The following is a 16,709-nucleotide window of genomic DNA, read 5'->3' as shown; positions in this document are numbered from 1 at the left end:
GCTACCCCACCTCCTTTTCTTTCCTGTCTATCCCTCCTGAATATTGAATATCCCTGGATGTTGAGCTCCCATCCTTGGTCACCCTGGAGCCATGTCTCTGTGATCCCAACTATATCATATTCATTAATAACTATCTGCACATTCAATTCATCCACCTTGTTACGAATGCTTCTCGCATTGACACACAAAGCCTTCAGGCTTGTTTTTACAACACTCTTAGCCTTTATACAATTATGTTGAAAAGTGGCTCTTTTTGCTTTTTGCCCTGGATTTGTCTGCCTGCCACTTTTACTTTTCACCTTACTACTTTTTGCTTCTACCCTCATTTTACACTCCTCTGTCTCTCTGCACTTGTTCCCATCCCCCTGGCACATTAGTTTAAAGCCTCCTGAACAGCAGTAGCAAATGCTCCCCCTAGGACATTAGTTCCAGTCCAGCCCAGATGCAGACCGTCCTGTTTATACCGGTCCCACCTCCCTCAGAACTGGTTCCAATGCCCCAGAAATTTGAATCCCTCCCCATTGCACCATTTTTCAAGCCACGTATTCATCTGAAATATCCTCCTATTTCTACTCTGACTAGCACATGGCACTGGTAGTAATCCAGAGATTATTACGTTTGTGGTCCTACTTTTTAGTTTATCACCTAACTCCCTAAATCCACCTCGTAGGACCTCATCCCGTTTTTTACCTATATCGTTACCTATGCCTATGTGCACCACGACCACTGGCTGTTCACCCTCCCACTCCAGAATGTCCTGCGGCTGCTCAGAGTCATCCTTGGCCCTTGCATCAGGGAGGCAACATACCATCCTGGAGTCTCGTTTGCGGCTGCAGAAATGCCTATCTATTCCCCTTACAATCGAATCCCCTATCACTATAGCTCTCCCGCTCCTTTTCCTTCCCTCCTGTGCCACAGAGCCACCCATGGTGCAATGAACTCGGCTGCTGCTGCCTTCCCCTGATGAGACATCTCCCCCAACAGTATCCAAAACAGTATATCTGTTTAGGAGGGAGATGACCTCAGGGGACTCCTGCACTACCTGCCTACTGCTACGCTGTCTAGTGGCCACCCCTTCACTTTCTACCTGTGTAGCCTTTACCTGCGGTGTGGCCAACTCACTGAACGTGCTATTCACGACTTTCTCAGCATCGGGGATGCTCCAGCATGAATCCAATCGCAGCTCCAGATGCTCAATGCGGTTACCAGAAGCTGCAGTTGGACACACTTCCTGCACACATAGTCGTCAGGGACACTGGAAGTATCCCTGATTTCCCACATGCTGCAGGATGAACAAACCACGGGGCCGATCTCAGCTGCCATGACCTACCCAATACTTGCCTCAACTTTTGAAACTTTCTCAATTTTTTTTTTTTTTTGAAAGCCTCAAATCTCCACTCCTTCACTGGCCCACTCACTTACTGGCTGCTTTCCACAGGCCCCTCCGCTTGAGGTAACCCTCTATTTATTTGTTTGAGCTTTTCAAACTGCTTGGTCACCTGACCTCGATTGCCCAATCAGCTGCTTTCTGCTGAGTCTGAGCTATTCAAATCTTGAATCGAAGGGTAAGGGCCAGACAGCGGTCCACCGGTCCTCCAGGCTGACAACCCTGACTTGTAAAGCAATGAAAAATCCTGCGACATCTGAGTGCGACGAAATTCCCGAGTCTCCACCAGGACTTGCATGACTGACAGTAGTGAAAACTGACAGGAAGTTACTGACGTGATGAAGGAAGCCCTGAACACCACCAGAAATAGAGGACCTTCATCGATGCCCTAAACACCAACGGCATAATGGGGCAGTAAGTAAATAAGTTATAATCTACAATCAGCCCAATTTGAGGCTTCAGACCCCATGGAAGGAAGGGATGCCTCGTGAACTAGGAGAAAGAATGAGTGAGAAACAACCCAACCTGAGGCAATCTCAAGATGGACCCTACCAAGACCCAGGCAACCAGAGATTGGCTATGGAAGGAAGGAGGAGAACGAGGAGAAGGAATGATTCAGGAAAGATAATAGAAGAATGGGGTTTATATCCCAAGTAAGCTGTTCACCATTAGCATATGCTCCAGGGCTAAAGCGAACTCTGGTAGCTATATGACGCGTCTGATGTTTAGGAACTGCTCTAACTCTCTGTCAGCAGATTATGAGCACAACAATTAAATCAAGAGGTTACCTGTGGCAGGATAATGGCTGCGAGTATTCCCACTGCGATGCTGACGTTATCCTCAAACCACAAACTGATGGCATCTACGCAGCCTCGGACATGGATGATATCATCAACCTCGAAACGCTGTGTGAAACAACAATAATCGCTCAGCATTGTGGACAAGGAGTTCTTTTAAAGTATCTATTAACAAATGTTAAAGGCTCAATGCTAATTTATTATCAAAGTCTAAATATGTCAGCACTTGCTGCCCTGAGATACATTTTCGTGCAGGTATTTACAGTAGAACAAAGAAATACAACAGAATCCAGGGACTGAAAACAGCCAATGTGCAAAAGAAGAAAACCTGTTGACAAACAAATAGTCAATAAATAATTACAGAACTGCACGGAAGTTTCAGACACATACAGTTTATATATTTTGGTTGCCTAAGACATTTGCACAGTACTGTAGTAACTTTATGCATTTCACTGTACTGCTGCTGCTGCAAAAGAAAACAAATTTCTTGATATATGTAAGCGATGATGAATCTGATTCTGATATAGATCCCTATTCAAGTCAAGTCAAGTCACTTTTATTGTCATTTCAACCATAACTACTGGTACAGTACACAGTAAAAATCAGACAACATTTTTCAGGACCATGGTTACATGACATAGTACAAAAACTAGACTGAACTACGTAAAAAACACAGAGTAAAGTGGACTGAGAGTGGGACGGGGGCAGGGAGAGGGGAATCATGGTTGGAAGAAAGGTAAGAGAGAGAGAAGGGAGTGGGAAGCACCAGAGAGACATTCTGTAAGTTTCAATGGCTTTGAATCAAATTGCATTGCCTTTGTCTGTGTCTGCAAACCCCACCCCTGGCATTCCTCCTCTGCCACCTGTCCCAAACCCCTCCCATAGCGCCCCACTTTGACCATTCCCAACATGCCAGATTTACAATCTTACTCTCCACTCCATGCTGACAAATACAATACTGTGCAAAGGTTTTAGATACCCAATTGTATAAATGTGCCTCAGGCACATATGTGTTATACAGTACCGTATAACACCAGTAAGAGAGCAGAGGTTAAATAAACTACACATTTATTCTTCCTACCAAAGTGCATAACCCAACACTTCCCCACACTGTATTTCATCTGATACCTCTTTGCTCACTCTCTCAACATGCCCAAGCCCTTGTGCCATTGCCCTGCCCCACTATGAGAGTGGGAAACAGCTTCTTCCCTACCGTAATACTACTGAACTCCCTGCCACTGTCAAGTTCCCTCTATTTTTTTTTTCTACAGCTGAGCAGGAAATTTTTACATGGCCTGAAACCTGCACGTACCTCAAGTATACTTTTTGTGATATGCATACGCTGCCTATTTAGAATGAAATTGAAAAATGACATTCTTTTGATTTTATTTATTAGTTGAAGGGTATAATGAAATACAGTACAACAAAGAAAATCTTTCACGTTTTGTAAACTTTTTCTCGTCTGTATTACAAATCCATTGTCTATAAACACTTTCCAGATTAATTTTGCATACAGATGAAAGGTACGTCTCAATTCTCATTAAATTATTCAAAAGTTCCACTTCTAGTCTGTTTCTGGGTGTACATTAGATTGAATTCATAAGGCGGAATCCACGTTCGCAGTCAGCACTAGAAGCTTGAAATGTTCCAACGATATCAACAAGAAACAACAGTTCTTCAAATTCTTCATTTCTAAGCACATAGTTCAACATATTAGTCAGTGGAGATGTTAATTGAACCAGTCCTTACCTATTCAGAAATGACAAATTTGAAATCACAGTATTGCTGTGATGTTTTGAGACAATGCTTTCATTGTAGTTCGTAATAGTAGCTGAGCAATTTTTTTGTCAGTCCTACAACATTCTCTTTTCCAAATTCAAAATTGGTTGCATTTGCAATAGCAATGGGGTCAAACGCTTGCCGTTCTCCTAACTCTTGGTCGGAAAATATACTATCCAAGTCACGTTGAATGAATCGAATAATAGCTGCAGTATCCATGTCAGAATTTAATAATGCAAGCAGATCTTTCAGTTCAATTACAGCATATTTTACAATTACATTAACGTAGATTTCAAAATTATTTTAGCATAACTTTAAAATTATATTAGCATAATTTTAAAATTATATTAACATACTTTCAAAATTATATTAACATTATGGACAAGAAAGTTCCAGCTGCGTGGAAACAAAGGCTATGTGTGCGGGGGCCTTTCAGTTACTGTGCGGCTGCTTCACCCACACTGCTTAGAAGGAACAGTGGCCACTCATCATGTATGAAGCACCAGTCGCATTACACTGTTTACTTTCAACTTGTGTTATAAATGCACCCTATGCGAAATGTCAATCTTCTGGAATATTGTTTGTTAATTTTTTGATAGTAATATTACTTTCTGTTTTGTGTGTGAGTTATATATACTGGGTTGTGCACCTTGATCTGGAAGAACATTGTTTCATTTGGCAGTATATGTGTATACGGTTGAATGACAATAAATTTGAACTACACATCACAGAGTCACATGAGATAGTAGTGAGAGAGGTTTTAAGGAGAACTGTAGAAAGAGAGAGAAACACAGAGAGCTTAGAGAGGAATGTAGCCCAAGCGCTCTCAGCCACCAGTTCAGTTCCTGCATGGATATTTCCAGTTGACTAGAGGTCCTTCAATGGAGAATTCACAGGTCAAGCTGTGCTTCTGCATTGAGCAGGTCCTGTATGTTACGCCATGCTGACCACGTACAATCCAAGGCCAAGTCTCCACACCTGCACTCTGCCTTAATCCACCAGCCTGCGATTGAAGGGGCTGAATAATTGTATGTTTACTTCAAGTTTCAAAGTAAATTTATTATCAAAGTACATAAATGTCGTCATATACAACTGTGAGATTTGCTTTCTTATCCAATAATCACAATAGAATCAATGAAAGATCACACCCAACAGGTCAGATACCCAATGTGCAAAAGACATCAAACTGTGCAAATATAAATGGAAGGAAAAAGAGTAATAATTAATCAATCAATAAATAAATAATTAAGCAAGCAAGCAATAAATTTCAAGAATATGAGATGAAGAGTCCTTGAAAGTGAGTCCATAGTTTGTGGGAACTTTTCAGTGATGGGAAAAGCGAAGTTGAATGAAATTAACTGCTCTTGTTCAAGAGCTTGATGCTTAAGGAGTAATAACTGTTCCTGAAACTAGTGGTGTGAGGCAGGGCACTTGGCTTCTGGTTTTTCAACCCTGGTCGATAGGCCAGGATGAATTCAAAGCAGTAAAGAACAAAGTCCACCTAGCCTGCTTGGAATTCAGCCAAGAATATAACCCACATTCTTGTGGTCACAGCAAATGATAAACGGGCTCTTGGCCACCTCTAACCAGTGATGCCATTCCTCCAAAACTAACTTAACCACCAGGAGCTCCCAATTCCCGATGTCATAGTTCCTCTCTGCCAGGGATAGCTGCCTGGAGAAGAATGCACATGGATGCAGTTTAACATCTGAAGATGATCATTGGGACAAGACAGCACCCATTCTGATGTATGAGGCGTCCACCTCCACACTAACGGGAAGGTCCAGGTTTGGAGAAACCAAGATGAGAGCTGTTGCGAACCGCTTCTTAACCTCTGCAAAAGCAGCCCCTGCTTCAATCATCTAGACAAAAGGGCCTGTGGATTTCTTAGAGCTGCCGCCGAGCTGACATTCCTGATGAACTTCCAGTAGAAAGTTTGCAAACCCCAGGAAGCACTGGCCTTGTTTGATACTGATGGTGATGGCCTGTCTCTGACTGCCTGGGTCTTGGTAGGGTCCATCTTGAGATTGCTATGGAGATGATGAAACCCAAAAATGAGACAGTCACTTGAGATAAAGTCCATGGTCTAGAAGCCCTCTAAAATGTCTCTGGCATGAGCAATGTGCTCCTCCATTGACATTAAGAAGATTAGGATATCTTGAGACGTGGCTGCTGGATTCCTTAAGCTCAGTGGCGAGATTCCCAGACTGCTCGGGCCCCTCCTTGGACCTTTCCTGATTCCCTCTCTCTGACTAGACTGTATCGGATTTCACACAGTCCTGTTGGCCAGAACTGGCCTGTCTGCTCTTGATAGGTCTCCAGGAGGTCTCAGGTATTGAAAGGTATCCCCTTATTGGTCATTGGGCATGAGAGAGTCTGGGCGTCAGAACACCAAGCCATAAACATACCCTCTTACAATGACTGGACAAAATGGTGATTCTCCCCTCCCTCCAGTCCACGGATGGGTTATGCTGGGAAAGCCAAGGACACCTGAGGATCAAGGGTTCGAGTGGAGAGTCAATAATGTAGAAGCTGATGTCCTCCACGTGATCCCCCATCCTCACCTGCAAAACCACAGCCTGTTGCTGGATCTGCCTGGAATCTAGTGGGCGGCCGTCCAAGGCAATTGCAGGCACGGGCTGGCTCAGCTCTCGCAGTGGTACGTCGAACTGATGGGCAGTTCCTGAATCCAGAAAATTACCCGCTGCCACAGTCCACAAAAGCCTTCATATGTCCCAGGTTCTTACCTCAGGAGAACTCTGCCTTCAGCACAAAACCAGAATCCATGAGGTTGGGCGTAGCGGCTGCTACCGTCACAGTCCTCCCGACACTGGATGGTCTTAGCAGTTCCCTAGGTGGCTGCAGCTTCGGGCATTTGGCCCACAGGTGACTTGCTTCAACATCTTAAAAGCAGTGACCTTGACTCCAACACTGGGAGCTCTCATCAGTGGATAATCTAGCACCGCCCACCTGCATGGGTTCGACTGGATCAGGAGCAGGTCCAAGGTTGGAGAGTGGAATTACAATGCACAGGGACTGGGCTCGGACTGGCTCTCGCTCTGCCAGATGGTTATCAAGATGGATGGACTGGTCGATCAGAACTTCTAAGTTCTCTGCTGGCTCTCCCAAAACAAGGGCATCCTTTGTTCATCTTGGAGTCTGTGGCTGTATAGTGTGACCAAGGCCTCCCCGTTCTAGCCACTCTCCTGGGCCAAGGCCTGAAATTGATAGCCAGCTGTTGACCGTCCCCCCTTCATCAGGCAGTCTGAGGCTCAGCTGGCAAAGAAAAACCTTCTGCATGGCAGCCCTGAATTCCTCCGAATCTGAGCAAGTCTCCAACCTGTGTCCTCAGTGCACGGTGGCCCAGGCCAGGGCTCTTCCAGTCAGAAGGGAGATAATGAAAACCACCATTCTGCGCTCTGAAGGGCACTGGGACGGCTGGAGTTCAAATACTAACGATGAGGAAGCCGCAGCAAGAACCCAGGTCACCGGCAAATCTCTCCGGGGCTGAAAGACAGACCGGCTCCGCGGAGTGACCAACAGCCTCACCTGAGTGACTCTGGCTTCCTCCCTGCAACCTGGAGGTCACATTCCTCTGGGCTCTGTCTGGAAAATTTCTCGCTATGGCTGGCCGCAGCTGACGAAAGGATCCGATACCCTGCTGGTTCCGTGTTGGCACAGTCTCACTGCGACGAGAGTCCTTGATGAGCGTGAATCGGACCCAGGTGCCGGGATATCCGAAGCAAGGTTTGAGACATGGTGTTTACCGGATCTAAGCTCAAAACAAACACTAGACGATATCACGAGTAGGCTTACAATTGAGCACCAAACCACAATCGGGTGTTCCTTAAACACTCAATTCTTGGCACCTGTAAGATGATTGCAAATTAGTGGGGCTGTCCTGAACCCTCAAAGGGGCCTTGTCAGTTATCTGTACTTCAGGTAGTTTGAGTCTCTAAATCCCAGAGGATGGCATGGTTGGGGCTTCTCCTAACAAAATGTCTCTTAAAACTCTCTAATGTTTCTGCTTCTACCACCACCCCAGGCAGCATATTCCAGGCACCCACCACTCTGTGTAAAAAAACTTGCTCCTCACATCTCCTTTAAAGTTACTCCCTCTCACCTTAAAGGCATACGCTCTGGTTTAGACATTTCAACCGTGGGAAAAGCTACTGTTTGTCTACTCTATCTACAGTAAGCCTCTCATAATCTTATAAATCTCTTTTAGATATCTCCTCAGTCTCTGCTGTTCCAGAGGGAATAACCGAAGCCTTTCCAACCTCTCATGATAGCACATGCCCTCTAATCAAGGCAACACCATGGTAGACCTCTTCTGCACCCTCTTCAAAGCCTTGACATCTTTCCTATAATGTGGAGACCAAAACCGTGTGCAGTACTCCTAATCTGAGTTGAATAAAATTGCAACATAACATCCTGACTTTTGAACTCAGAGCCTTGACTAATAAAGGCGAGCATGCCATATGCCTTCTTAATCACCCTATCAATCTGTGTAAGCCATTTTCAGGGAGCTGCGAAATTGGTCCTCAAAATCTCTCTGCTCATCAACAGATCCCCTGCCCTTAACAGCATGCTGTCTCCTTACATTTGACTAATATTTACATAAATAAACACACACCACCTATCATTCCAATGCCTGTACCACATGGAGCGCAGATACTCGCAGTTGATCTTTCGATTTTGCATTCTTCACTTCAACATTAGTATGACTGTTTTCAACTGCTTGAAGCTGAAACTTATTAACTTGCCTCTACAGGGTTAAAGTGCTTCAACAGTGGAGCACAAATCCCAGAACTCCTTTCATCTCTATCTCAATTAATAGCAGGTTCTGCCATCTGGAAATACAGTACCATTACATTTAGTTGCACCTCAGTTCCTTTAATTGCACCAAATCTTTGTTTAAGGTCTCTCAATGCCTTCGAGGGGACAGCTCCAGCTGCCGTGTGCTGCAACTACATTTAATTAGGAACAGCGCCTGCGCACAAATCATACGTATGCAGATAGGGCATGGAGAAAACCATCAGTGTGTGACCCTTGACTGAAAATCTTGGCAGATATTCAGATAGCTGTGCACTGTCCCAAAATGTTGGCTCTGTTTTTCTCTCTCCACAAATGCGGCCTGTCCTTCTAAGTATTTACAGAATTTCATTGTATTTTAACCTTAAATGTTTTCTTCCCCCATGTAGTTAATCTGATCTACCATTCTGGTTGCCCCCTCTATCCATTACCCCAGTCACTGTATTGTAAACATTTTAAACCACTTTTTATAATGCTGTTTACATTGCAAGTACTATTTATTTATGCATATTTTCTTCCTCTAACTTTATCTTTTTTTATATAATCCTCTATTCTTTGTAATTGTTGAATGTCATTTTTTGTTGACCAACTCAAAACAGCAAATTCTTAACACAGGTAAATGTCTATGGCGAATGAAGTTGACTCTTGACCCTTGACCTTACACCTCATTGCTGGCCTGCACGGCACTTCCACTGAAACTGTGACTCTATTAGCGCAATGCAATTACAGTTCATGGCATCAGAGTTTCGACTTCAGTTCTGGGACCATCCGTAAGGATTCATCCATTCTCCATGTGAACCACGTAGGTTTCCTCCGAGTGCTCTGGTTTCCTCCCACAGATGTGCCAGTTAGTCAGTTAATTGATCATTGGTTCTGTGATTAGACTTGGAATAAAATATGAGAAGATCTGCAGATGCTGGAAATCCAAAGTAACACACACAAAATGCTGGAGGAACTCAGCAGATCAGGCAGCACCGATGGGAAAAAGAGTAAGCAGTCAATTTTTGGACCGAGATCCTTTTTTTTCAGGCTGCTGAAGTGTCTCGGCCCTAAACGTTGACTGTTTACTCTTACATAGGTGGGACGCTGGATGGCGTGGCTCATTGGGCCAGAAGGTCCTATTCTGCAGATATCTCTAAATAAAATAAAAATAAATATATTTTATGGTCTATTATTGCTTTTGTTTGGATCTGTTTCCCCAGACAGACCCTTTACTCCCAGTTGAAAGAAAGTCAGTGAGCCCCCGGTGGGTAAAGGAAATGCTTCAAGATTAGTATCAAAATCAGCCTGAAGAAATTCAACATAACATCTAAAAACCGGGAGGACTTTGCACTCAATAGTTACACCTGGAGGAAATCCATTCGAGGGAGCTGTGCTACATGAGAGTGACCTCCTCTGTGCCGCAGAGAACAAGCGGGAGCTGTGAAAGGAGAGACTGAACAACCAAATGACCCAGCCACTAATCACAGCCTCCACTTGCCCACACTGCACCAGAACATGTGGATCCCAAATTGGCCTCTGCAGACACCAGAGGACCCACCAATAGACATTATGCTCAACTTCTGTGATTGTCTGGCTACTGCTTTTGTATTACTGCGCCTCAATGTACTTATACAGTATATGAAACTATCTGTTTAATGTCATGCAAACAAAAGTTTTTTCACTAAGACGAATGCCGGCTGGTGGTGTAATGGCATCAGCACCAGACTTCGAGGCGAGTGGTCCCAGGTTCAAATCCAGCCGTCTCCTTGCACGTTTCCCATCTGTGCTGGGTTGAGAGTCGAGCTAGCAACTTGACCTCGTAAAAAACAGTCAAACGCTAAAGAAGTGGCAAGGTTGCCTCCTGATGCGTCACACATAGGAACAACAAGAACATGTGACGATAATAAGCCAGCTCCTAATTGAAGCATGTCTAGCTGCACCCTATTCTCCCATTAAATCTTTGCTGCTCTGATGTTACTCTGACCTGGCAGGTCTGTGCACAGCTCAAATAATCTCTGGTCAGATTTAATATAACTTTTCTCGCTGCAACATTCTTTCAGCCGAAATTGAACTGTGCAAAGCCAACTGAGAAAAAAAAACAACTTAATCAGTAAAAAAAAGACTTGTAAGTTGCTGTTCCTTAGAATGGATTTTTTTAAATGCTTTTATTTGTTCTCCCAAAAGCAAGAGGTTGCACAGTCTAGAAAACAAATTAAATCTGTGAGGAAGAACAGCTGTTGCTATGAATTCCTACAAGTTTGGATGATAATATTTAGGCTCAAAACGACATTGTCAGCTCCAGGAATGTTAATGGACAAAAGACCCTAACTCTTGGCTATGTTCTAATGAGAACTTCTCAGATTTGCAATAAATCCATTAAAATATTTGGTTTATTTTATTCTTGCACTGGGTGTATTCTTGTTAATTCACTGAACTGACGTATATATTTTTGGTCCAGCATTTTGTATACTAAAGGACTGACAAGAATATAAGTGGCCTTGGAAATTATATTTAGCTAATGACACACTCGTGGTGTCACTCCCACACAAAGATGTGCCTAGGAAGCAAAGGAGGATCACAGGTTCTTCTTCCCATACTAAACAGCACAGCTTCTCGAGTTCATTGGTCTGTGAAATTCCGCAAATTCAGCTCCCACTGGCTTAGAACATAGAGCAGTACAGCACAGTGCAGGTCCTTCAGCCCACAATGTTGTGCTGACCTTTTCACCTATTCTATGATCAATCTAACCATTTCCTCCCACATTGCCCTCTATTTTTCTATCATTCTTGTGCCTAACTTAAGAGTCTCTTAAATGTGCTTAATGCAGCACGGTACTGTAGTGGTTAGCACAACATTTTACAATATCAGCAACTCAGGTTCGATTCCATCACTGGCTGTAAGGAGTTTGAATGTTTTTCCTGGTAATGTGTGGGTTTCCACCAGGTGCTCTGGTTTCCCCCCGCAGTCCAAAGATATACCCAGTTTGTAGGTTAATTGGTTATTGTAAATCATCCCGTGATTAGGCTTGGGTTTAATCAGGAATTACTAGGCAGCATGGTTAGAAGGGCCAGAAGGGTCTATTCTGAGCTATACCTCAATAAATCAATAAATAAAACAGGGTTCCCAATCTGGGGATTACAGACCCTTCAGTTAATTGTAGAGGGTCCATGTCATAAAAACGGTTGGGAACTCCTGCTTTAATGTATCCCTCTTCCTCACCACACTCAACAGTGTCTTTCAAGCATCCACTACCTTCTGCGTATGAAATACATCTCTGACATCCTCCCTATACTTTCCTCCAATCGCCTAAAGTTAGAGCTCGCGTATTGGCATTTCTGCCCTGGGAAAAAGTCTCTGATTGTCCACTCTCTCTATGCCTCTTATCATCTCGTACATCTCTATCAGGTCACCTGTCATGCTCTTTGCCTCCAAAGAGAAAGGCTCCAGCTTGCTCAACCTGTCCTCCGAAGTGATGGTGCCCAATCCAGGCAGCTTGCTTCTGCTTTCTCCCTTTTCTAATGTATACACAAATCCCAATGAACAGATACCAGAATTACAGTACAGTAATTCCGTCATCCTTGCAGGCAGTAACAGTTCATAACAGCATACGACATAGTGGCAGAATTAGGCCATTCAGCTCATCAAGACTGATCTGACATTCAGATTTGGCTGAGTTGCTTTCAACCCCATTCTCCTGCCTTCCCCCTGTAACCCCTAACCCTTTTACCAATCAAGAACCTATCCATCACTGTCTTACATACTCCCAATGATTTGGCCTCTACATGGTGACAAATTCCACAGATTAACCATTCTCCAGCTGAAGAAATTCCACCTGTTACTTCCCCCTGGGCCCCCTCCTCCTTCCCCTTCTCCTATGGTCCATTCTCCTCTCCTATCAGATTCCTTCCTCTGCAGACCTTGACCTTTCCCACCCACCAGACTTCACCTATCACCTTCCAGCTAGCCTCCTTCCCCTCCTCATATCTTTTTATTCCGGCATCTTCCCCTTTCCTTCTCAGTCCTGAATAAGGGTCTCAGCCCAAAATGTCGACTGTTTACTCTTTTCCATGGATGCTGCCTGACCTGCTGAGTTCCTCTGGCCTTTTGTGTGTGCTGACCTTTTCATGTTCGTGTTAACTTCATTTTCCTGCCTGTAACTGGCGCACAGAACAACATAAATGATGGGCTGCCGCTTTCTTGGCTGCTTCGCAATGCATTCAGGCGGAGCTTTGACATAATGATGCTCTACATGGCAGGTGCCAAGATTCTCTGCCCCCCACACCCCACAGTTGCCCACTTTGGGTTTAAGAGCAAGGGTTACTGATCCATAAAGGTGGGTATTTTATTTGTGCACATCAACCCCGATGGTAAGTAGGCAGACAATCTGTCAGGAAAATAATGGGCAGAAGGGAATAATGGAACTCCATTGCAATAAAAGGCAAAATAAATGCAACATTGTGAAATGAGAGGGTGGGAAATGACAAGCAGCCTGTCCATGTCTACATTGGGGTTAAATTTTTTGCACGTATCTCATTCCTTACCTCTTGATTTAGTGTATAGTATCCACACTGTGTGTTGATGACATCATCTTCCTAGTGGGAAGAGAAACAAAAAAGTGTCAGCAGCACATCAATAATGGCTTGTCGCTTCCAGAATCCTCAACGTCCCACTATAACAGCAGTCAGACCCGCAACCCCTGCCAGGGCAGCAGGATTAGGCGAATCCCTCCCTCTTCCAAAACGCATACCATCCTGGCTTGGAGAATTACTCAGCAACAAGCAAGCTGCTTGAGGGATTCAGAGGGTCAGGTAGCATCTAATGTTAAGTCTAATGGTTCGGTCTGAGACCTGCCATATGGGCTGAAAGGTAATGGGAGATCGCCAATATAAAGGGTGAAGGCGAGGGGTGGAACAAGGGCTAGCAAAGATCTTGACCTGAGATGTTGACTGTCCATTTTCCCCAGCAGATGGTGCCTGTCTGTTGTGTATGTAATATTTCAATAATACTTGAGTAATCTTGCATGCATATACTCACAAAATGCTGGAGGAATTCAGCTGGCCAGGCAGCAACTAGGAAAAGGATACAGTTACCGTTTCGGGCTAAAACCTGCTGAAGGGTTTCAGCCCGAAACATCGACTGTATGCTTTTCGTAGATGCTGCTTGGCCTGCTGAGTTCATCCAGCATTTTCTGTATCTTTCTCAGATTTCCAGCATCTGCAGATTTTCTCGTTTGTGATTGTATATATATATAGTTTGATGAAGAATTCTTGTTTGTTTAAATACTTCATTACAGGTTATATGTAAAAATACATGAATTGACATGCTACCACGTGATACATGCACACCTCAGTTAAAGTAAACTAGAAACTACAGCCACCTCTTCGGACTCCCTTGAGTTTCTTTGAATTAGTTCAACGTTCTGAAATTACAAAGCATAACAATGACCACCAGAGATCCTCTAGCTTCTTGTGTGTTACTCCAGATTTGAGCACCTGCAGTTCTCTCCATTGGAAAATATTGCTTCTCCTTTGTTCTTTGGTCTAAATTCTGGAACTCCCTCCCATATTGCTCAGGGCTGAAGGGTTACATTGGCTCAAGAAAGCAGCTCATCACACCCTCCTCAAGGGTTAATAAGGGATGAGCAATAAATACTGGTCTTGAAATCAACATCCAATCACAAGAAGTGAAGAGATCAAAAGAAAGTCTTCAGCTACATGACATGTTCGTGTGAAAGAATGCCAGGCCTCTCAACCCACCAACTGGTTTCCATGGAGACAATACATGCCATGGACTAACATGGCAACAACAATTTCCCTCTCTAATTCTTCAGTGAAAGACCACTGCACTTTCCACCTTTGTGAAGAGGTGTTTCTGAATTCTAAAGCTAACAAAAACAGCAGCCAAAGAACACCAGTTTCAGTGATCCAGTCTCCTGTAGGTGGTTTTCGAAAATAATTTCTTTGTTCCAGTCATCTAATTCTTTCTGCTTTCACTCGTCATCTGATTTAACATTTGAAATGTTCCTCGTACAACCAAGTCAGTCCATCCCATTCTCTTGTAACTGCTTATTATAAATCTATACCATTCCTTTCAACAAGCTGTTTTTTTGAAAGCCTGTTGAAGTTGCAAATGCTGCCTTTGGCAGAACTTGTTTGTCAACAGATGAAATTTCTCTAAGAGTGCTCTTCCATTGTCAGCCATGCCTTCACCCGCCTGGACACCTAAACTACAGAATTTCTCCTCCTAATTCCCAAGGTGTGTAGTAGAACAAAGGGACCTGGGAAATCAGATCCATAATTACTTGAAAGTGGCATCACAGGTCTCTACTCGAACTCTACTGCCCATTATGCTGCTGGCATTTAGGGCAGAAAGGAAAGTCCTCTATCTCTGGCAGTGGTTCAGAGCTTTCTTCATCATGTCAGTAGCTTGGTTTTCACTACTGTCTGTCATGCAAGTCCCAGATGGAGATTCAAGAATACCGTCAGACTCAGCTGTAGAAGGATTCTTCATTGCTGTTTCTGTAACAGTTTTGTTTGACCAGTTAGGGGTGTTAGCCCTCAGCTGAATCCCTGAACCTGGATCACTCTTAGTCTGGCCTCTACCCTTTGACCTGTTTGGCATGGGTGACCCTACCAAGAGCCAAAGCATAAAGCCTCCACTCTATTGCATAGTTGTGGTCCTCTTGGAGGGGCACCATGGGTAAATAGAGCTCTTGGCATATTGGCCTTAATAAATCAGATTACAGAGTACAAAAGTTGGGATGTTATGTTGAAGTTGCATAAGACGTTGGTGAGGGAAAATTTGCAGCATTGTGTGCAGTTCTGGTCACCTACCTACAGGAAAGATATCAATAAGATTGAACGAGTGCAGAGAAAGTTTACAAGGATGTTGCCGGGACTTGAGAACCAGAGTTATAGGAACAAGTTGAATACTTTAGGTTGTTATCCCCTGGAGTATAGAAAAATGAGGGGAGATTTGAATTATGAAGATTGTAGATATGGCAAATGCAAGCAGGTTTTTTCCACTGAGGTTGGGTGAGACTAGAACTATGGAGCAGGTCATATGTTAAGGGTGAAAGGTGAAATATTTGGGGGAACTGGAGGGGAAATTTCTCTCAGAAGGTGGAACAAGCAGCCAGTGGAATTGGTAGGTGTGGGTTATTGCAACATTCAAAAGAAGTTTAGGTAAGTATGTGGATGGGAAAGGTATGGAGGCCCAAGTTCTAGGAGCGGGTTAGTGGGTCTAAGCAGATTAATAAGTTTGGCATGGAGAATCTAGAACTAAACTGGATAGTTTTAAGAAAAGACAGAAAGAGAGAGAAAGTGTGTGTGAGAAAGAGAGACAGACAGAAACGGGGGGGGGGGGGGGAGAGAGAAAGAATAGCGACAACCTGGAAACAGAACAGGTGGTGGAGGCACATATGATTATGTATGTAGTGGCCATTTTATTAGGTACACCGGCTTGATAATGCAAATACGTAATTGGCCAAACATGTGGCAGCAAGTCAATGCATAAAAGACATGATCAAAAGAGTTTGTTGTTTTTCAGACCAAACATTTGAATCATGAAGAAACCCGATCTAAGTGACTTTGATCGTGTACTAATTGTAGGCGTCAGATAGGGTGGTTTGAGTATCTCAGAAACTGCCGATCTTCTGGGATTTTAACATACAACAAACTCCAAAGTTTACAGAGAATGGTTTGAAAAACAAAACGCATCTGGTGAGCAGCAGTCCTGTGGGCGAAAACACCTTGCAATTGAGAGAGGTCAGAGGAAAATAGCAAGACTGGATCAAACTGACAGGAAGGTGACAGTAACTGAAATAACCACGTGTTACAACAGTGGTGTGCAGAAGAGCATTTCTGAATGTATAATATGTTGAAACTTGAAGTGGATTGTCTACAATAGCTGAAGGCCATGAACATACACTCAGAGAACACTTTATCAGG

The 16,709-nt window shown here is 43.8% G+C and overlaps 1 protein-coding gene across 2 annotated transcripts in view; it reads right to left on the bottom strand.

Annotated features, from left to right (window-relative positions):
- zgc:110329 (uncharacterized protein LOC550500 homolog) overlaps positions 1–16,709 on the bottom strand; it is a 263,067-nt gene that overhangs the window by 50,759 nt on the left and 195,599 nt on the right. For both annotated transcript variants that reach the window (XM_059964677.1, XM_059964666.1), the window contains 2 exons: positions 13,302–13,352; positions 2,176–2,292 (listed from right to left, as the gene is read on the bottom strand). In XM_059964677.1, the coding sequence (XP_059820660.1) occupies positions 2,176–2,292; positions 13,302–13,352 (168 nt within the window). The remainder of the gene's footprint in view (positions 1–2,175; positions 2,293–13,301; positions 13,353–16,709) is intronic.

Source organism: Hypanus sabinus, chromosome 1 (genome assembly GCF_030144855.1).
Source record: "Hypanus sabinus isolate sHypSab1 chromosome 1, sHypSab1.hap1, whole genome shotgun sequence".
In the NCBI taxonomy this organism is placed as follows: Eukaryota; Metazoa; Chordata; class Chondrichthyes; order Myliobatiformes; family Dasyatidae; genus Hypanus; species Hypanus sabinus.
The sequence above is the reverse complement of the archived record's forward strand: the minus strand, read 5'-3'. Positions and strand labels throughout refer to the sequence as shown.